The sequence below is a fragment of the Prinia subflava genome, chromosome 1 (genome assembly GCF_021018805.1).
Source record: "Prinia subflava isolate CZ2003 ecotype Zambia chromosome 1, Cam_Psub_1.2, whole genome shotgun sequence".
Classification (NCBI taxonomy): Eukaryota; Metazoa; Chordata; class Aves; order Passeriformes; family Cisticolidae; genus Prinia; species Prinia subflava.
This window is the reverse complement of record NC_086247.1, coordinates 152,557,413-152,579,228: the sequence shown is the minus strand read 5'-3', so window position 1 is coordinate 152,579,228 and position 21,816 is coordinate 152,557,413. Positions and strand designations below refer to the sequence as shown.

At 46.8% G+C, this 21,816-nt stretch overlaps 1 protein-coding gene across 1 annotated transcript in view; it reads left to right on the top strand.

The window, feature by feature from the left end:
- The first annotated feature begins 4,906 nt into the window (after nucleotides 1-4,906).
- Nucleotides 4,907-21,816, top strand: part of MYL3 (myosin light chain 3) — a 17,653-nt gene continuing 743 nt past the window's right edge. The window contains exons 1-6 of the mRNA XM_063417494.1: nucleotides 4,907-5,474; nucleotides 12,408-12,435; nucleotides 17,533-17,682; nucleotides 18,565-18,738; nucleotides 19,716-19,793; nucleotides 19,985-20,019. Of these exons, the coding sequence (XP_063273564.1) occupies nucleotides 5,352-5,474; nucleotides 12,408-12,435; nucleotides 17,533-17,682; nucleotides 18,565-18,738; nucleotides 19,716-19,793; nucleotides 19,985-20,013 (582 nt within the window). The 5' untranslated portion in view covers nucleotides 4,907-5,351 and the 3' untranslated portion in view covers nucleotides 20,014-20,019. The remainder of the gene's footprint in view (nucleotides 5,475-12,407; nucleotides 12,436-17,532; nucleotides 17,683-18,564; nucleotides 18,739-19,715; nucleotides 19,794-19,984; nucleotides 20,020-21,816) is intronic.

The window sequence follows — 21,816 nt, the reverse complement described above, 5'->3', positions numbered from 1 at the left end:
GGATTGGGGAAGGAAGGGATGGATTGCTCCAGACCATCTCCCACCCTGCTCCGCATCCACAGCTGGGAAAAATCTGCGCTTTTCCCTGGAAGTTTTGGAAGTGGCTGATTCAGGGCAGCTGAAGGGTTGGGCCAAAGGCAGGAATTGGATTTTTTTTTGGGAGCTGAAATTCCTGTGGGAAGCAGTTGTAACATCGGTCAAGCGTCCTGTGGAATTCAGGAGCAGGAATTTTCGGCCAGGTGGAAATTCCCGTTTTCCCCATTATTTCTGTGGCTCCCAGCAGATTCTCGGGGGTTCAACCCCTCTCATGGTCCCACCTCATCCCTTTTCCCACACGGATCCAACACCTTCCCTTCTCCCTCCCCTGCCTTTCCTGTTTTAACCACCCTGGTGTTGAGGCAGGGATGGAAAAACTGGGAAGAGCTGGCAAAAAAATTGTGAGAGAAATTGAGATTTCTTCCAAACTCCCCATCTGGCTTTCTATTTTTATTTTTTTTTAAATCATTTTCCCTTTATTTTTAAACTGCTTCGAATTTTTCTTCCGTCATTATCCTGGACAACGCCAAAGCCTTTTGGAAAGCCTTGGAATTTCTGTTTTCGCCTGGGTTCGCTGAAGGGTGAGGAGCAGATGTGGTTTGGAGCTGCTTCTCCTTGTCCAACATCTGTCAAGAACATCTGGGCCTGGAGAAGCCAGAAAAATTCCTCATTTTTGGGTTGCAAATCTTCTGAAAACACTTTTTTTTACGCTCCCTGGGGAAGGCCTCAAGCTGTGGCCGTCTCCCAATTCCAAGGGCAGAATTCCTCAGCGGGAAAAGTTGCACAACAAGTGTTTGGAATGGGAACGTCTCTGACGTGTCGAGCTCTTGTTCAAAGATGTCTGGAGACCTTCCAGGGACGTTTTGGGAGTGAGGATTGGAGTTTAAAAATCCCGGATCAGTCAGGTTTTTTATTTGGAGCAGAAATCCCAAAATGTTCCAGAGGGGGAGAAACCGAACATCTGGAAATGGATCCATTTTCTCCCCAAATAATTGAATTTTGATAGCCCATGGGAACAACATTCCATGGGAACTGGGAGCTTCTCCCAGGTCTTCGTTTTCTTTGGAAAATCGGGGCTTTCATTCCCTCTCCAGTCTCCTTTGCCTGAGGGAGAGGGCAGCAAAACGCAGGAAAAGGCGGGAAAATTGGGAGATAACCTCATCCAGGTCCCTTTCTCCATGGAATGTGGCTCCGGATGTTTGGAGGTCCCTTCCAACCCGGGCTGTTCCCCGATTCCAGCAGACATTCCAGCATTCCATCCCGAACGACAGCCAGATTTATCAGGGATCATGAGGCACTGTGGCAGCATTCCCGAATTTCAGGGATCCGGATTTGGGCTGGAATGTGTTGTTTTCACTTCAATCCTAATTTTTTTGTGGGCCTCAAATCCAGTTGTTTTTTGGGTTTGTTTTTGGGGTTTTGTGGGAAATGTCTTGCTGAGGGCTGGAGAAACTTATCCCACCCCGAGGATCCGGGGAATTTCAGACAATTCCCGGCTATCCCAGCTTCTCCCGTGGGATTCTGGAATAACTTCTTGGCACAGAAAAATCGAGGAGAAATCTGCACCCACTGCCCCAAATCCATTCGGAGGAAAAGGTTTTTTTTGGGAGGGTTTGGGGTTTTTTTTTGGATCTTCTGGGATTCCAGGGATCTTTCTGGAAGAAGTGGATGGGGGATTTAGGAAAAGATTGTTGGCAGAAGGATTTGCGGGGCACTGGAATATCCTGAATCCATGGAATTTGTCCAAGCAGGGATTCGGTGCCTGCAGTAATTAAAAATCCATCTGGTGCTTCCCTGGTTTGCATTTTGGAAATTAATTAAGGATGAATTTTGGAATTTGGAATGTTGGAATTCCGAAAGAAATCTTGGAATCCTGGAATGCTTTGGTTTGGAAAGGACCACCAGGCCATCATCCACTTCTGATCCATGGGCTCCAAGCTCTGTCCAGCCTGGCTTTGGACTTTTTCAGGGATCCAGGGGCAGCCACAGCTTCTCCAGGAAATCTGTGCCAGGACTCCCAGGGAAGGGCTTATTCCCAAATCCTGCCTTTCCAAATGTGCCCTCCAACTGCTTCCTGGGAAATCCGCCTGATCTGCTCAGGGGTTTTGGTCATCCACAGATCCTCCCCAACCAACTCCCCACAAATCCACGGAATTAAAGCCTTGGCTTTAAACAGGAACAGACAGGAGGGAACAGAATCAATTCCCAAAGGATTCAACTGGGATTTTTATCCCAGAATGTTCCAATCCCAGCAGAAGTGATTCCCGTAAAATGTCAGGATACGAGAACTTTTTGATGCTGACGGAAGTGCAGAGGATCTTTCCTGAATATTCTTTGCCATAAATATATAAAAATATTATGGAGAAAATCCTGGATAATCCAGAATTTTGCCTGAAAATCCGACTGAGGTGATTTACAGCCTTTTCTTTTCTTTTCTTTTCTTTTCTTTTCTTTTCTTTTCTTTTCTTTTCTTTTCTTTTCTTTTCTTTTCTTTTCTTTTCTTTTCTTTTCTTTTCTTTTCTTTTCTTTTCTTTTCTTTTCTTTTCTTTCCTTTCCTTTCCTTTCCTTTCCTTTCCTTTCCTTTCCTTTCCTTTCCTTTCCTTTCCTTTCCTTTCCTTTCCTTTCCTTTCCTTTCCTTTCCTTTCCTTTCCTTTCCTTTCCTTTCCTTTCCTTTCCTTTCCTTTCCTTTCCTTTCCTTTCCTTTCCTTTCCTTTCCTTTCCTTTCCTTTCCTTTTCCTTTCCTTTCCTTTCCTTTCCTTTCCTTTCCTTTCCTTTCCTTTCCTTTCCTTTCCTTTCCTTTCCTTTCCTTTCCTTTCCTTTCCTTTCCTTTCCTTTCCTTTCCTTCCTTTTTCTTTTTCTTTTTCTTTGCTTTTTCTTTTTTTTTGCTTTTTCTTTTTTTTTCTTTTTTTCCAAGACCATCTTTCCTATTAATTCTTTTTAGTGGGAAAAAGCTGAAGGGGAAAAAATTCCAAACCAACTCCCTCAGCCTACCAAGTGTGGCTGATTTGTGGGATTTGGGAGAGAAGGGAAATCTGAATTTTGGGATTTGGGAGAGAAAGGAAATCTGATTTGTAGGATTTGGGAGAGAGAGCAAATCTGATTTGTGGGATTTAGGAGAGAAGGAAATCTGATTTTTGGGATTTGAGGGAGAAGTGAAATCTGATTTGTGGGATTTAGGAGAAAAGGGAAATCTGATTTGTGGGATTTGGGAGAGAGGGGAATCTGATTTTTGGGATTTAGGAAAGAAGTGAAATCTGATTTTTGAGATTTGGGAGAGAAGGGAAACCTGATTTGTGGGATTTGGGAAAGAAGGAAATCCGTCTTTCCCTTTTTTTTCTGGGCTCTCCTTATCTGGCAGAGGTGGAGGTGACAATCCCAAGCTGCTGCTGAGATCCTGCTGGCATCCTAATGACCTGATATTTTCCAGGGCTGTTTTCCATTCGGGAATGCAGCCTGGTTTTTTTAAATGTGTAAAACCTGCCCCTGTGGCTGCAGCTGATCCCAGATCCCAAATTAATTTTCACTGGATTTTTGCTGCTCTAAATGAGCGGAACCCAAACATTTCCTGGATCTGTGCCGATTCCAGAAATGCGGATTGAGGGGTTCACAGTGACCACCGTGAAATAAATCCCTGGCATTTCTCGGGATCTCTAAAAGCTCCCCCAATTCTCTCATTCCAAGGCAGGAATCAAAAAGGGAAAACTTTTCCAGGACGTGAAAACCTGGAATGGTTCCTGTTATTTCTGTTCTTTTCCCCAATCCCAGAGGGTTTTCCAGGCCAGGCTGGAATACTCCGCTGCTCCAAGGGGAGGTGTGGGATAAACGATCTCCCTTCCATCCCAAACCATTCCATGGATTCGGTGATCCCGTGGTTCTGTTCCTTCCCAGGGATGTCTCCAGCATGTGGAGTTTGCAGGGATCCCCTCTGCTCAGAGGAATCCCAAGAAACTTTCCTCTCCTAATTCCCGGCGGCGGCGGGACAGAAAACGGGAAAATGGGAAAGAGAAACCCGCGGAAAAACCTTTCCGCTAGGCTGGAATTAAAATGATTGAATTGGTTCAGATTGAAGTGGGCTGGAATTAAAATTATTTAATTGATTTAAATTCATCTGGGCTGGAATCAAAATGATTGCTTTGCCATCTGAAGGAAATCCGGGAAGAGCTGGGATCCAGCCGGCTGCAGAGCCAGGAAAAGCAGATTAAAGGGATTCGGATTGTGGATGCCCAGGATGACATCAAAAGGAATCCCAAGGGATTTATGATTCTGCTGATATTTATTGGAATTCCAGCCTGGTCCCCCTCACAAACACACCACAATTCCGTGGGTGGCTGCTTTCTTCCAGGTTTTGGGAAAATAAAAATAATCCAAGAATGCGCGAGTGCCCCTGCGTCAAAGGCTCCTCCTGGTACAGAAAAATCGCCTGGAAATGGGAAAATATCCTGGAAAAAACGACATAAACCTGGGAATTATTCCCTGCTTTTTGCCTTGAGGGGAAGCGTTATCCAATCCCAGCCGGGCTGGGATGAGGAAAGCTTCAAGTGGCCGCTCTTATCTCAGCCCTTGGGGCAGGAATTTGGCACTCTAGGCCCTAAAAAAGGCCTGGAAAATCCCGGGCCTGAGGATGCGCTTTCAGTGCTGCCCCTCCCCCGTGGCTTCCCTGCTCCTGATGCATTTCCCTCAAAGCAATCCCGGTTTTTTTGGGCCCTTTTCCCGGGAGAAGGGCAGCGTGTGATCCGAGGCAGGAATCCTGCCTGTGCCAGCTGACACGTGTGGATGCTTGAGGCTTCCCTAAAGCCGCATCCTCAGCTCTAAATATAAACCTGGGCTTATCTTTGCATGACAAAGGCTGGGGGGGGGGGCTGAGGGGGGGACATCCAGCCTGGAAAATCGAGCTGGGAATGTCACTCGGGACCTGGGAATGTCACTCAGGAGCTGGGAATGTCACTCAGGATGGTCCTGGCAAGGATCAAACCCACCTGATCATAACCCCTCGTCCCTGCATGGCAAAAATGTTTGAGCGGGGCGCCAGGCTGGGCCTAAAACCCCCCGAAATCTCTTTTCCGTGGACGTGTTAATTGGGAACAATGCCGGATCCAGGGGCAGGATCCAGGGCTGGATCCAAAATAGCCGGGGCTGCTCTTGTCCTTTTATAGCCGTGCCCCATCGCGAGCGGGGCACTGGGAGGGACAAGGTGCCACTTCCAGAGGGGATAAAATCCCACCCCAGCCCCGGGATCTTCCTGCAGCAACAGCAGCAGCAGCAGCTCCTCTTTCCTGCCTTTCCCACCCTCTCCTTCTCTCCTTCCCAAGTCTGCCATGGCTCCCAAGAAGCCCGAGCCTAAGAAGGCCGAGCCTAAGAAGGAGGAACCCAAGCCAGCGCCTAAACCGGCAGAGCCGGAGCCCAAGAAAGAAGTGGAGTTCAACCCGGCGTCGGTGAAAGTAGGAGGATGGGGGATGTGGGGAGGAGCTGGATGGTGGGAATTGAAATCCTCAGAAATCAGCTGGGAATGGGGTTTGTGCCCAAAAGCGAATGTCCCGTGAGGGATAAACGCTGCGAGGGGCAGGAGGAGCTCTTTGCGAGGCATTGTCCTTTGGGGAAAGGGATTGTCCTTTGGGAATTGTCCTTTGGGGAAAGGGATTGTCCTTTGGGAATTGTCCTTTGGGAATTGTCCTTTGGGGAAAGAGGTTTGTCCTTTGGGAATTGTCCTTTGGGAAAAAGGATTGTCCTTTGGGAATTGTCCTATGGGAATAGGTGTTGTCCTTTGTGAATTGTCCTTTGGGAATTGTCCTTTGGGGAAGGGGATTGTCCTTTGGGAATTGTCCTTTGGGGAAAGAGGTTTGTCCTTTGGGAATTGTCCTTTGGGAATTGTCTTTTGGGAAAGAGGCTTGTCCTTTGGGAATTGTCCTTTGGGAAAGAGGTTTGTCCTTTGGGAATTGTCCTTTGGGAAAAAGGATTGTCCTTTGGGAATTGTCCTATGGGAATAGGTGTTGTCCTTTGTGAATTGTCCTTTGGGAATTGTCCTTTGGGAATTGTCCTTTGGGGAAGGGGATTGTCCTTTGGGAATTGTCTTTTGGGGAAAGAGGTTTGTCCTTTGGGAATTGTCCTTTGGGAAAGGGCATTGCCTTTGGAAAAAGAAGAGGAGATTTGCAGGATCTCTTTTTAGAGGGAATTTGGAGCAGAAAATCACAGAATCAGGGAATCCCAGAATCCTGAGATGGTTTGGATTAGGACAGACCTTAAATCCCATTCCATGGGCAGGGACACCTCCCACTGCCCCAGGCTGCTCCAAGTGTCCAACCTGGCCTTGGGCACTGCCAGGGATCCAGGGGCAGCCACAGCTGCTCTGGGAATCCCAGCCCAGCCCTCCCCACCCTCCCAGCCAGGAATCCCTTCCCAATCTCCCAGCCAGCCCTGCCCTCTGGCAGTGGGAGCCATTCCCTGTGTCCTGTCCCTCCATCCCTTGTCCCCAGTCCCTCTGCAGCTCTCCTGGAGCCCCTTCAGGCCCTGGCAGGGGCTCTGAGCTCTCCCTGGAGCCTTCTCCTCTCCAGGGGAACATTCCCAACTGAATAAATATCTCTGGATCCTCAAAATGCAGCTTCCCCTCAGGAAATATGGGAATTACATGAAAAAGGGAATAAGTGGCTTTGTCTCCTCATTAATTAAATCTTTCTCCTCTCCCACGTGGGACCAAGTCCGGCAGCTCAGGATTTGGGAGAAATCCTACCTTGAATCCCAAATTCCCTGTAAATCTTTATATATCGGGGGGAAAAAAACAGTGATTTGTAACACATGAAGAAATCAAGTCCCAGGGAATTCGGTTTTGGGGAAGTTTTGAAGGGAATGATTCCAAGAGCTGATGCTGCTCTCCCAGGACAATTCCATGACCTTGGGAAAGAGGTTTGTGATGGAAGCCAGCTCTCCCCAGCACCTCTGTGCTCAACATTCCAGCGCTGGGAAAGGACGGGGACAAAGGGAACGGCTGCCCTTGGAGGCACAGGACACTGGGATCATCCACTGGGATTCGGGGATATTGTGGGATCAGGGCCAGCAGAGATCAGTTGGCACTGAAAAAAAAAGAAAACCCAAACCCAAACTGGCATCACTCCAGAAATCTCTGGGGTTTTTTAAATCAAAACAATTCCATGCTCCATCAATTTATTTTTTATCTTGGGGGAAAAAAAAAGAATCTCTGTGCTTTTGAAAATTCCTCTGCACAATTATTTGGGAAAGTTCTTTCTCTTCATGGGAATTTTTATTTTTCCCTTTGGCACGATGTGGAATTACGAAGGTTGCATGTATTATAAATATTATATATAAATTACAGCGTTCTCATCCCGTTTTTAAGGTGTTAAAAGTTCATCTGGAATTCCCGACTCAGAATTCGTTTTCATCCCAGTCACCAGACCTGGGACGTCAACGTCACCTCATCCAACTTTAGCCGCCGAAACGCTGGCACCCAAATTCCCGAATTCCCAACTCATCCCCCTTTATCCCAGCTCAGCGTCTCCCAAGGGTGACTCAGTCCACCAGGATAGAGGAGGCTGGCACCATCCCAAGGGATGAACTTCCAGAGATTTCCTCCCTGTTCCTTATTGAGGATTCCAATCCAATGATCCGTTTGACCGCGGTTAAAGCTCCGGTTAAAGTCCCTAAAAATTGCGCATTCATCCCATTTTTCCGATTATTTTTTGTGGAAGCAAAATATATTCCTGGGAAAATGCGCTTCCCTGTTAAAGAGCTTCCGGGTGGGAATTAATTAAAGGCATGGAAAAGACAATTTTTTGCTACCCAGTCTTTTCGGGACTATTTAGTCCTCAAAATAAAAATTTCATGGATCATCCTAGAAAAACACTTCCTTAAAAAATTTTAGAATTTCCAAGGGATGAACCCAACTCTTCAGGAAAAGGCAGAAATAAATCCCCCAAACCTCTTTTGGATGAGTTCCGAACAGCATCCAATTGCACCCACTGTTGGAAATCCGGGAAATCTTCGGAGTGCTGAAAATTTCGGAGGGTTGGATCAAATCCAAAGGGAGTGTGAATGTGAAATAACCCAAAAATTTGGGATAATGGCTTTAGCTAAGGGATGGAGCCCACATTTAGGCCCCTGGCACCTCAAGAGGCACAAAAAAACAGATTGGGAGAATCCAAAGGTGAGGGAAAAAAATGGGAAAAACTGATTTAAATCCAGGTGCCAAAAAAAAGATCCTGGGATCGTGATCAGGACTGGGAGAGGCAGGAAAATTCCAACAAGGAGCACCATTCCCTACCACAGGAATATTTTGATTTTGAGACTTTTTTGTGGTTAAAACAAAAAAAAAGTCTCAAAATTCCAAACAACCAATAAAATCTGGGCATAAACAGATACAATTGGACACATTCCCATGAAAAGATGGATTTTGAACATTTTGTTTGGGTATGAGGTTGATTTTCCAACTTTTTTTTATTGATAGATTATGGAAATCAGAATGGATTTCACCCTGCAGTGCAGAAAATTGGGATATTTGGAGAATTCCAGCCCTCTTTAAAGCATTTTTCCAAATGCTGGGAAGGGATTCTGGGCTCCAGCAGAGCTGGGTTTGTGGAGCAGGAATTTGCACAAACAGGCAAAGGGAATTCCTGATCAAACTAAAGAATTCCCGGGAAAACTCCTCTAGGGAATATCCCCTCTCCTTTTGATGAGGTTAGGAAAAAATAAAATGCCCCAACTCTGTATTTCCGAATTTCCCAAATATTTGGGAATGGGATATTCCCTGCAGAGTTGAAGGGGTTTTCTCACAGCAGCACTGGACTGGGATTTGTTTCTGAGCTGGGAATTCCAGACAAACTTTTAGCACCTTAAAAAAGGGATAAGAACTCTGTAATTTATATATAATATTTATAATACAGGCAACCTTTGTAATTCCACATCGTGCCAAAGGGAAAAATAAAAATTCCCATGAAAGGAAGAACTTTCCCAAATAATTGTGCAGAGGAATTTCCAAAACCACAAGGATTAATTTTTTTTTTTCCAAGATAAAAATAAATTTGTGGAGCATGGAATTGTTTTGATTAAAAAAAACCCAAAGATTTTTGGAGTGATGCCAATTTGGGTTTGGGGTTTTTTTTTTTCAGTGCCAACTGATCCCTGCTGCCCTTGATCCCACAATATCCCCAAATCCCAGTGGATGATCCCACAAAGTCACGGTGTCCTGGCTGGAGCTCTCTGTGCCTCCAAGGGAAGTTGTTCCCTTTGTCCTTGCCCGATTTCCTGGGGAAGAAGCAGCCAGGAGTTATTTTTGGGGGGATTTGGGGGATCTCGAGGAATCTGTTGTCTGTGGAAATCCCTGCAGGGATGTTGGAAAGGAAAATCTCCTTCCCCTTTTCTGCCTGGAAAGATGGAAAATCCATCCGGGGTAAGCAGGGAAGGTGCAGCAGCAGGAATGCTGGACCTTGCTCAGCTCCAGAGCCTGGAGCATTCCAGAGGCATGTGGGAATGGGAAAAGGGAAGCTTCTGGAATGAGCAGGTTGATCTCAGGGAGGTTTTCCTGGGAGAGTTGGGTTGAATTGTTCCATTTAATCCCACCCCAGGGATGGGATAATTCGACTCCATCCTGAGGCACTTCCAGGTCCTGAAAACTCTGGCTCCAGGAGCTGGAGCTCTTTGGAATGTCCCTGGAACTGTCCTGGAAAAGGGGAAGGAATGAGCTGCCCCAGGGGCCCCGGGATATCGGGATAACGCCGTGACAGGAGAGTCCTGCCTTTGTTTCCCAGTGCTGGCAGGCACAGCATTCCCAAAATAATTCCCCCCCCCGCTGCCCAGTCCCACCTCCAGGGGCCGAAACTTCCCTGCGGAAAAGGAGAGAATCCCAAAAGTTTGGGGTTAAAATGGATCTTAGGGATCATCCCAATCCACCCCTGCCATGGCAGGGACACCTCCCACTGTCCCAGGCTGATCCAGCCTGACCTTGGACATTCCAGGGATCCAGGGACAGCCACAGCTGCTCTGGGAATCCCAGCCCAGCCCCTCCTCACCCTCCCAGTCAGGAATCCTTTCCCAAAATCCCATCCAGCCCTGCCCTCTGGAATTTTAAGAGCCGACAGAAAATAAGGAATGAATTTTGTGGGGTTTTTATGCAGCAGCGACCTCTTCATGACCTCGACGAGGATTTCTGCTTCATTTTCCTATTCCTGGAATATTTCTCTTTGGAATTCAAGCTGGAATTAAGGGTTGATTTCTATTTGAACTCCCCTTTTCCTTCGGAGGGCTGGATCAATGCTCATCCCAGGGCACTGGAGGAGTTGATATCCATCATAATCACAGTGGGAAGGGATGGGAGAGGGGAGGATGGGAATGTTGAGTATTAATAGGATTAAAAAGGTTTTAGTGGAAGAAAAAACACCCCACAGGAGAGTGGAATCCAAGTGTAACCTCAGCCCCAGGATCCTGATCCTGATGGTTTTCCTGGCCTCTTTCCAGCTCCTGCATTTCTGTCTCCTGGATCAGTGTCCTGAGGGATCAGTAAAAAAAAAACAAACCCAAAACAACAACAACAAAAATCCCACAAAAAGAAAAAAAAAAACCCTGAAAAAACTCCTCACAAAACCCCAACAAAATAAAGAAATTTAAAAAAAACACCCTAAAATCCAACCTTCTCTTCCTCCCAAACTACCCCTGCCATGGCCAAGTGAAAATCCTGCCATCCATCCCCAGATTCCTCAGCGTCCAACAAAAAACCGGGAATGTCGTCCCCCTCTTGGAAGGGCTCCATTGTCCAAATGCCTCCCCCAGCTCAGCTCCTGACTGCTGGTGACAACAGATTTATTAATAGGACTGATGTCAGGCCCAGCTATGTCTGGCTTAGTGCGGAGTGACGGGGTTTACTGGGATTGACGAAAATTCCAGGAGATTGGAAGCTGGGAATGACGTCAGCAGGGGCCAAGGGGGGAGTTGATCCCTCGTGGAGCCTCCAGGACAAAACCAGGGAAAGAATCCAGCAGACATCGGGATGGAGCTGAGGCCATCAGGTGATGATGCCCCAAAGCTGGGATTGCTGGAGATGAGGAGAGCTGGAATGACGCTGATGGGAAGGTTTGGATTCGGATGTTGGAAATCCTCATGGAATGTGGAGCGTTGTCTGTGGTGATGCCTTGGGAATGCTGGGCTGGAGCAGAGACTGGGCAGGGCTGGAGAATAAAGCAGAGATTTATTCAAAGCCCTTCAAGGACACACCTTGGGCAGCACAAGAGCCTGGCCAGGCCTGCACCCAAGGGGGGCCCAAAATGGGCCCCAAATGGACAAACGCTGCCCAGGCCTCCCCCTTGGATCAGTTTGGGTCCATTGGCACTTTGGGGTTGGATTGTCCAATGCCAGCTGCAGGTGATGCAGTCCCATCCTTCTTGTTTTCTCCTGCAGCCACCGCTGGTTGTGCTCTGGGGCCTGAGAACTTGTGCCAGCTGTCCTTGGTGTGCAGCAGGAGAAGGATTTGTTTTGTGTGGCTGCTGTGTGCAGAGAGCTGAGTGAGCCTGGTGTGAGCTCAGGGGCTGGGATACACAAAAATTCAAACTGAAGGCGTCATTTTCCCAATTTTAGAGGCCCGACAAGGCCTTTTCCTTATCCAGTCTCTATTCTAAATATCTACTAATAATCGGTATTCAATAACAGTAAGTATCTAACAGTGGTAAACAGCTAACCATAAGAAACATCTAAAAATCAATAACTAGTAAGAGAAGGGAAAACTGAAGGCGTCAGTGTGTCAGGGCAGGACAAAAATGGGAATTTCTCTGTCTTCCGTGTGGATTTGGACCAAACCCCACGCCTGGGGAGTGGCAGGCCTGGATGGGAATGTCCTGGCCTTAAAATCTCCATTCCCAATGGGAGAAAAAAAAGCCAGGGAAAACTCAGTTCTTCTGCAGAAGATCCCTTGTGCCAGGATATTTCCCACCCCCAAAATCCCAAGGCAAGACATCTCAGTGTTCTTCCAAGAAAAAGGGGAAGGTGGAGTCCTTTAGGGTGGAAAAGTCCTCGAGGATCCTCAGATCCAACAATGAATCCAGCCCTGCCAAGGCCGTCATTGTCCCCAAGTGCCACATCCACATGGATCTTAAATCCCTCCGGGAATGGGGCCTCCACCATTCCTGGGCAGCTGTGCCAGCCTTTTCTGGGAAGATTTTATTTTCCCAATATCCAGCCTGGACCTCCCCTGTCCAAGGCCAGGTTGGGCAGGGCTCGGAGCAGCCTGGGACAGTGGGAGGTGAATCCTTCATGGACCTCCCGACCCCCTGAGATCATAAAACTGAGACTAAACCAATCCCTTCTTATCTGATCCATTTTTCCCTTTCTTATCAGTTTTCTTAATAGTTTTTTTTTTTTTTTTTTTTTGTCTTTTCCAGGTGGAATTCAGCCCCGACCAGATTGAAGGTGAGGGAGATTTTTCTCTTCTGGGCTCAAGCAAATCCATCCCTGCGAAGTGCTGGGATACTGGAACAGCTTTGGGAAAGCTGAGCTTTAATTCCCGGCTTTTTTTCCCCCTCCTCCTCAAAATCCTTCCCCACAAAAGAAAAGCAGGGAGTTCATGTCCCATTTCCAGGAGTTAAACTCCCAAAACTGCCCAAAGACGGGTTTTTCGTTAGGATAAAAACCACCAATATCAACATTTTCAAAGGAAAACCCTCAGAGAATTTCTCCTGCCTTCCATCAGAACTTAATGCGTTCCAGCTCTCCCGAAATCCAGCAAATAACTGGATTTGGCGTGGAATTTCTTTATCCTTTCAAAGCCAAACATCAGCATCAATTTCCAAACCTTTTGTCCCAGCTCAAGGAACTGATCCCGAAGCCTCCCGCCCCAAGCCCTGGGAACCCTGGGGCTGCAGCTGTGCCCCCTTTCCCTCCCAAACCAGCCCGGGTTTTATGGGATCATTGATGGAAGGACTCAAACATCTGGCAGGATTTGCCTTTGGTCTTTAAACCCTCGGGAGAGCCCCTAAAATGTGGGATCAGGGTTAATTAGAACCGGGAAAAATCAGTCAGGGAGGTGTTTAATTATCACCTCCCTTTGTCTTTCCCTGCTGAGCCCAGGAGGGTCCCAGGAAGATTGGATGATTCCCAATTTATCCAGCTGATCTCAAAGCAGTGGGAATTCCATCCTCTGGGCTGGATATTCCTGGCCCATCACCATTTTGGGGGGTTCTGAACCAGAAGCTGCAGCACCTCAAGGGCTTTTAAAACTCCCCAATTTCCTTCTGTATGTGATTTTTTTTTTTTTTTTTTTTTTTTTTTTTTACAGTTTTTGGTGGGTTTTTTGTTTGTTTGTTTTTGGTTTTGGGTTTTTTGGGGGTTTTGTGTGGGTTTTTGGTGGGTTTTTTGTTTGTTTTTGCTTTTGTTTTTGCTTTTGTTTTTGCGTTTTGTGGGGTTTTGTTGCTTGTTTTTGGGTTTTTTGGGTTTTTTGTTTTGTTTTGGTTTTGTGTGGGTTTTTTGTGGGTTGTTTGCTTGTTATTGTTTTTGTTTTGGGTTTTTTTTTGGTTTTGTATGGGTTTTTGGTGGGTGTTTGGTTTTATTTTTGTTTTTTGGGTTTTCTGTGTGTTTTTTTGGCGGGTTTTTGTTTGTTTGTTTGTTTGTTTTTGGTTTTGTTTTTGTTTTTTTGGCTAAGGGAAAGGTTGTGTGGAATCTGAAAGGATTCGTGGGTGTTTCAGTTCCCCAAAATGCTGCTCCAGGAGCAGAATTGATGGTCTGGGGAACATTTCCGTTTGTGGGACATTCCCATTTGTGGAACATTCCCATTTGTGGAATATTCTCACTTGTTGAACAGTCCTGTTTCTGGAACATTTCCATTTGTGGAACGTTCCAGTTTGTGGAACATTCCCATTTGTGGAACATTCCCATTTGTGGAACATTCTCACTTGTTGAACAGTCCTGTTTCTGGAACATTCCCATTTGTGGAACATTCCCGTTTGTGGAACATTCCCGTTTGTGGAACATTCCCGTTTGTGGAACATTGTCACTTGTGGAACATTCCCATGTGTGGAACGTTCCCATTTCTGGAACATTCCCGTTTGTGGGACATTCCCGTTTGTGGAACATTCCCGTTTGTGGAACATTCCCACTTGTGGAACATTCCCGTTTGTGGAACATTCCCATTTCTGGAACATTCCCATTTTCACGTGTCCCGGGCGGAACCCACCCCTCGTGGCAAATGTCTCTTTGGAACAGATTTCTTTGGATCTGAGCCTCCTCAGCTCCCGGAATTGCTGGGGAGGAGGGAACAGGGGAATCTGGAAAGATCCTTCGCTCCTGCCAGAGCGTTCCTGGCCAGAGGACACCGAGGTGGTTTCGGTGCTTGGACGGGAATGTTGTGGAGTCAGCAAATGCAAATGAAAAGATTCAATTAGTAGGGAGGGAAAAAACCAAACAAACAACCAAAAACCCAACCCAAACCCTCGGAAATTGGAGCTGTCGGGAATTCTGCTGGGTTGGGAATCTTCAGGAGATGCTGCTCGGGGAGCTGGAGAGCGGGGATGGATGGGGAGCCCAGGGAGGGGGAATATTCGGGAATATTCCCTGTTATTCCTCAGCCATGCCGGCTGTGAGACCCCCAGGAGAGGAGCTGGGAAAGGGCTCTGCCCCCATCCCACTGCCAGGAAAATCCACGATTGCCCTCTGCTGGAACGAGGGGCTGGAAAAGGGATTGGCCCAGGGACAGGAGGGAAAACCCCGGAGAGAGAGGAGGGAAGAGGAGAGTGGAAAGAAGAAAATGAGGGAATGCTAATTAGTCCCAAATGAGAAGGTTTCGGCCATTCCTGTCCCATTTCCAGGAGTTACACCCCCAAAACGCCCCCAGATCTGTCAAGGACAGGTTTTTCTTTGGGAAAAAACCACCAATATCAACATTTTCTAAGGAAAACCCTCGGCTCTGCTTCAGAGAGTTTTCCCTGACTTCCATCAGGAAGTTGTTTGGAAGTGTTGGATGAGGAAGGAAATGAGGAAAAACTGGAGTGGAGGGATCAAAATGGAAAAGGAAGGAGGAGAGGAAAATCTGGCAAAACTCAAAGAAGGAAGGACAGAGAGGAAGGAGCGAAGGAAAAGAAGGAAAAAAGAGGGAGATGGGATGGAGAGAAGGAATTGGGGAAGATGGAGAAAATCCAGGGGGCAGAGTGTGTGCCTGAATCACGGATTGGGATTTAGGGAAAAGAGCACAATCCCCTGGGGGCTGGAAAACTGGGAGGGAAATTAAGGCAGCAAAGCAGCAGCAGCAGATCCCGGGATTTGAAGCCAAAAGGGATTTTTTGTGGATGGTGCACTGGGAAGTCAAGGACAGCAGGGAAGTTAAAGGATTGAGGATAAAGTAAAAGGATAAAATTAAGGGATCAAGGATGAAGTTAAAGGAAAAAAGGATGAAGTAAAGGATAACAGTAAAGAAAAACAATAAAGGGTAAAGGATGAAGTTAAAGGATAGAGGATGAAGTTAAAGGATAAGATTAAAGGATAGAGGATAAAAATAAAGGATAGAAGATGAAGTTAAAGGATAAAGGATAACAGGAAAGGATAAAATAAAATTAAAGGGTAAAATTAAAGGATAAAGGATGAAGTTAAAGGAAAAGGATGAAGTTAAAGGATAGCAATAAAGGAAAAAGGATGAAGTTAAAAGCTAAAGGATAACAGTAAAGGATAAAATAAAGGATAAAGGGTAAAATTAAAGAATGAAGGATGAAGTTAAAGGATAAAGGATAACAGTAAAGGATAAAATAAAGGATAAAGGATAAAATTAGAGGATAGAAGATAAAGTTAAAGGATAAAATTAAAAGATAGATGATAAAAATAAAGGCTAGAGGATGAAGTTAAAGGATAAAGGATAAAGTTAAAGGATAAAGGATGAAATTAAAGGATAAAGGGTGAAGTTAAAGGATAAAGGAGGAAGTTAAAAGATAAAGGATGGAGGTAAAGGATGAAGTTAAAGGAAACAGGATAAAGTTAAAGGAAACAGGATAAAGTTAAAGGATAAAGGATGAAGTTAAAGGATAACAGTAAAGGATAACAGGCTGTCACTGCTGCTCCCCAGGATGCTCCTCTGACGCTGCAATTCCAGCAGGGAAAGGGGAGCCTGAGGAGCTGGAGTGCCTGGGGGAGGCTGTGCTGCATCCTGCATCCATGAGAACCATGGAATCATCATTCTGTGTGGAAAGGATCCCTGACACCCAACGCCCTCAACACCACATCCACAGGAACTCCATGGTGGGAAGGAGACCTTCCCCCGTGGGAATGCTCTCCCCAGGGTCCTGCTCCTCACAGCAGCCAGAGACTCAATTTGGGGAGATGGGAAACCTCTGAAGGGAATGGTTCCAGCAGGAGATCCGGCCTGCTCCCGCTTCCTGAGGGAACAGCAAACCCTCTCCTCCGGATCCTGCCCTGGGGGCACCTCGAGGGTGCTGTGCCCAGCCTTGGGGGCACCTCTGGGGTGCAGTGTCCAGCTCTGGATCCTCAGCACAGCAGGGACAGGAGCTCCTGGAGCTGAGGAAGGGCCTGGAGCATCTCTGTGCCCAGGAAAGGCTGAGGGAGCTGGGGCTGCTCAGCCTGGAGAGGAGCCCCAGTGAGAGGGGCCCTCAGCCCTGGGTGTCCCTGCCTGTCCCTGGGTGTTCCTGTGTGTCCCTGTCTGTCCCTGGGTGTTCCTGTGTGTCCCTGGGTGTCCTTGGGTTGTCCCTGTGTGCAGGGAGGGTCCAAGCAGGGCCCAGGCTCTGCTCCAGGCCCAGCACTGGCACCAGAGGAAGGGGCAGGGGCTGATCCCAGGAATTCCCCCTGCACAGGAGGCAGAACTTCTGCCCTGGGCAGTGCCCAGCCCTGAGCAGAGCCCAGAGAGGCTGTGGAGTCTCCCTCACTGGGGATATTCCAGAACTGTCAGGATGTGATCCTGTCCCTGTGCTGTGGGAGGGCCCTGCTGGAGCAGGGAGGTGCCACCAGCTGCCCCAACTCTGGTCCCATCCAGCCTGACCCACCCTGGGATTCTGGGATAAGATTTTCCATACACTTTCACCCTCCCCCACCAATGAACTGTTCGTTGGGTGATAATCCCAGCATTTTTTCCTGGTATATCTCAGCTCCAGCTCCCAGAGGTGCTCCTGGAGCTCCGGGTGCTGTCTCAGTGCTCCCAAAGCATCCCGAGTTCCATCCCAGATCCAATTCTCCCGGGAGCAGAGCTGCTGGTGAATCCTGGGCCTTCCCGAGTGCTCCTGAGGAGCTGGAGAGCTCCCAGGGCCAACAATTCCTCCTGTTTTCCACACTTTCCGACACTAGCTGAGACCAAAATACCGTGGGAGAGGCGTTTGACCTCTCCGATTCCATCCCGCGGTGGAACCGGAAAATGCGGGGAAGGAGGAGCGCAAACATCGGAGATAACTGAGCTCATCCCAAATTCCTCCCAAACCACAAAGTGAAACATTGGAGGGAAAGGTTCGGGTCACACTGGATTTATCTTTATCCGAGGGAGTGACGGAATAAATTTCTCCTGACCTCTTTTACCCCTTCCAGAGTTTAAGGAGGCGTTTTCCCTTTTTGACCGGACCCCCAAGTCGGAGATGAAAATCACCTACGCCCAGTGTGGAGACGTCCTGAGGGCTTTGGGGCAGAACCCCACCCAGGCCGAGGTCATGAAACTGCTCGGCAGACCCAAACCTGAAGGTTGGTGGCCCCGTTTCAGGAAAGGGCATTCCCAGAATTATTCCCGGAGAAGGTGAGGTCTCAGTTTTCTAAGCGCGGAGCAGCTCAGGATTTGGAGCAGCCTCTGAAATTGCCAGCAGGAAGGGAGGAAAGATTGTCTTGGGAGTCAAGATAATTGTCCCAAATTAAGGAGAATTGATTAACTTAACAGCCCTGGGCATCAGTGTGTCTTAAAATGACAAATGTTTGCCTTTTAAAATTGGACTTATGTAGGAATTAATGAGTTTTTCCTAAAAACACGAATATTACCAAGAATACGGATGTCCAAAATTTCCATGGATACATCCAGAGAAATAAAGGGATAACCTGGATGTAAGGACATGGATTGTTCGACAAAAGAAGGGTGGGAAGGCCTGGAATGAGTGCAGTGACATCCTTCTATATTCCGTATTTCCATGTTCTTCTCTCCTTTTATCCAGCATTTATCCCCACAGTTCCGCCTTCATGCTTGATATTCCGTGGTTAATTCCCAGCTCTCCCAGAATCCTCCCAATTTTCCATTTCCATGTTCTTCTCTTCCTTTAATCCAACATTTATCCCCACAGTTCTGTGCTCATGCTGGATATCCCATAGTTAATTACCAAATTTCCCAGAATTCCCCCAAACTTCCATTTCCAGGCTTTTCTCTCCTTTTATCCAGCATTTATCACCACAGTTCTGCCCTCATGCTGGATATCCCATGGTTAATTCCCAGCTCTCCCAGAATCCCCCCAAACTTCCATTTCCAGAATTTTCTCTCCTTTTATCCGACATTTATCACCACAGGTCTTCTTCCCCATGGTGGCCATGCCATCGTTATTCCCAGAATCGCCCCCAGACTTCCATTTCCCCCGTGTTTTCCAGAGATGAATTCCAAGATGATCGACTTCGAGACCTTCCTGCCCATGCTCCAGCACATCGCCAAGACCAAGGACACCGGGACCTACGAGGATTTTGTGGAAGGGCTCCGGGTGTTCGACAAGGAGGGCAACGGGACCGTCATGGGCGCCGAGCTCCGCCACGTCCTGGCCACGCTGGGTGAGGAATTCCCTTGGGAATTTCCTTCTCTCCCTCTTTTCCCTTCATGTTTTCTTTCCCCTATAAATATCTCATTCCTGTTCCCATAAAATTATCCCAGGATTTCCAACCCCAGCTATTCCCTTGGTTTGTCCCCGTTTTTCTGCGCTTCCGTCCCTCCCTTCTCCTCTTCCTCCCTTCTTCCTGTTGCGTTTGATTTCTCCAATAAATATTAAATATTTATATATTAAATACATTAAATACATTAAATATATTAAATATATTAATTATGTTAAATATATTAAATACATTAAATATTAATATATTAAATATTTATTATAGAATATTATTTATTTATTAAATATTTATATTTAATATTTATTGGAGAAATCAAACACAACACACTTATAAATATTAAATATTTAATATTAAATACTGAATATTAAATATTCCCGCCACCATAAATCATCCCAGCATTGCCAATCCCAAATATTCCCTTGGTTTGTCTCCATTCTGCTTCACCAAAACGGAGCCTTACAAACCAATAGGCACCAAATATTTAAATAGTTGAATTTAATTCCATTAAATCCATCACTGATCCATACCAAAGATCCCAGATTTGACCTTGGAATCTTCCGGAACCTCAAACTCAGAGGGGAACTGAGCTTTCACTGAAAGTTTTTTCTTCAGGACTTGGTTAAAACTGATCCAAACCTTCAAGATTTGGCGCTTAGACCAAGCTTATTCTTAGGGAAATCTGTTGTGCCCTTAATATCCTGTGGGTTTCCATATTTTTTCCCGCCTTTCTGGATTTACTCTCAGATTTGGATCCAAATTTGAGTCAAATTTGGAATTTGGATCAAGTTTGCAGCTCCCAAAGGAGCTTTTCCCGTGGCCAGCAGCCCAAATTCCCCCTCTTCTCTCTCACTCCCATTTGTGCTCTCCAGGAGCTTCCTAAATTCCTGAATCCGGGGTCTTGATCCAGGGATTTTTTGCAGGGGAGAGGCTGACTGAGGAGGAAGTGGATAAATTGATGGCTGGACAGGAAGACGCCAACGGCTGCATCAACTACGAAGGTGGGTGGGACCCCTGAAGGCTTTCTTTAAAACATTCCCAAAAGAGTTTAAATCCATGGAAAACCTGGAGCAAAATTTCCAAATTTTAGCCCAATTCTGAGTCCATAATTCTTCTGATAAAACCCATCTATGAAAGGCTAATTCTGTTTTCCATAGGATAGCTGATCCTTCTTTCCCTCTTTTTTTTCCAGCTTTTGTGAAACACATCATGGCTAACTGAGCCCAGGTGAGTCTCCTCCTGCCTTCTCCTGGATTTCCAAATCCTCCTTCTTTTGGGACTCACTGGAAACCTCCAAGGATAAATTTTTATCCATGTGCATTTACAAATCCCTGCTGCCAAACTCCTAGAAAAGTGAGGAAACAGAATTGAACTAACCCTAAACCCTAACGAGAGAGGGGAGAAAAAATAGAAGGACAAGAGATAAGAAGGAATCAGGAATGTTTACACCACTGGGAGTACAATTAGTGGTTTTCCACAAATCCGGCTCCCACCGTCTCATGACAATGGATTGATTTTCCGGGAAAAGGCCGGAGCTTTGTCCAACACATCCAAACCACAGCACCACCGAGGGCGTCTCTGTCTCGCCCTCACAAAGGAGCTGGGCTTTGTTCCCAGGATTTCCTGGGCAGGCTTTATCCAGGTTTTACTGGAAAAGGTGCCCGCTGCCTTTCTCCGGCATTCCCTGGGTGTTCTTCCCACTCAGCTCCTGGGGAAGGAGCTGACCGATCCATCTATTCTGATATCCCGGGAAAAGCTGCACTCGGATCTGGTCTGGACGCTTTGGGTTTCCTTTGTTTGTTTTTAGTCTTTTCCCTTGGCTCTGGTTTGTTTTTAGGCCTGGCTTTGGTTTGGTTTTGGAGCTGACCTGGCTGTGCTGTGGTGACTTTTCATTCTGGGTCAAGTAGGAGTCACATCCAGGTTTTTCGGGAATTTTGTTCCAAGATACAACTTAACAAAATATAAACAAGCTAAAAAAACCCTGGTTTTTTTTTTTTTTTTTTAACTTTATTTCTATTTTTCTGCTATTAGAATCAATTTGTTTTCCTCGTGGCATTTTTTTACCTTTGAACTTGGACTTTTCCAACCGGTTCCCAGTTTTGAATGCCAAGGATCAGGAGCCTTGGTGTTGTCCCAATCCATGATCCCTGCCGGCTTTTCAGGGATGTTTTCCATGCTTAATCCAAACCCACCGCCACGAGAAATTCCCATTCCAATGGGAAACAACATCAACCACCAGAGAAGACGAGTGAGGATGGAAAGCTGGGAAGATGGAAAACCAGACCAGGATCGGGAAGCTGGAAAACCAGAGAAGGATTGGGAAGATGGAAAACTGGACCAGGATTGGGAAGCTGGAAAACTTGACCAGGATTGGGAAGATGGAAAATCAGACCAAGATCGGGAAGCCGGAAAACCAGAGCAGGATCAGAAAGATGGAAAATCAGACCAGGGTTGGGAAGATGGAAAACTGGGCAAGGATTGGGAAGCAGGAAAACCAAACAGGATTGGGAAGACGGAAAACCAGACCAGGATTAAGAAGATGGAAAACTGGGCGAGGATTGGGAAGCAATTCTGAGGGTTTTTGCTTTTGATGGGTTTGGAAAGGGGGCTGGGAGCTCATAATTCCCAGGGAACTGACATTCCTGGGATTTTCCAATGAGCCTGGGTGGTGCCATCCAGTGGTGGCCCTTCCGCCCCTGCCACGGGACTGTTGGAATGTTCAGGGAAGGACAAATGGAATGTCCACCCTGGAAGGAGCGAAGGGGACCTGACCTCGTCGGGAATCTGGAGCTGAGCCCGAAAATTCGGGAATGGCTCCATCTCTTGGCCATTCCTGTGGGATGGAGGGAAGATGAAGCTGCAGCTCCGTGTCAGGAATGAAACTGGGCCTTTTCTCCTGATTTCCTGAGGAAATTGGGACGATTTTTGATGGAATTTGTTTACCTGGATTGGCTCCAGGTGTTAGGGACTGCTTCCCACGTTTTCTCCATCACTGGTTGTGGGATTGGGATGATTCCCTGGGTT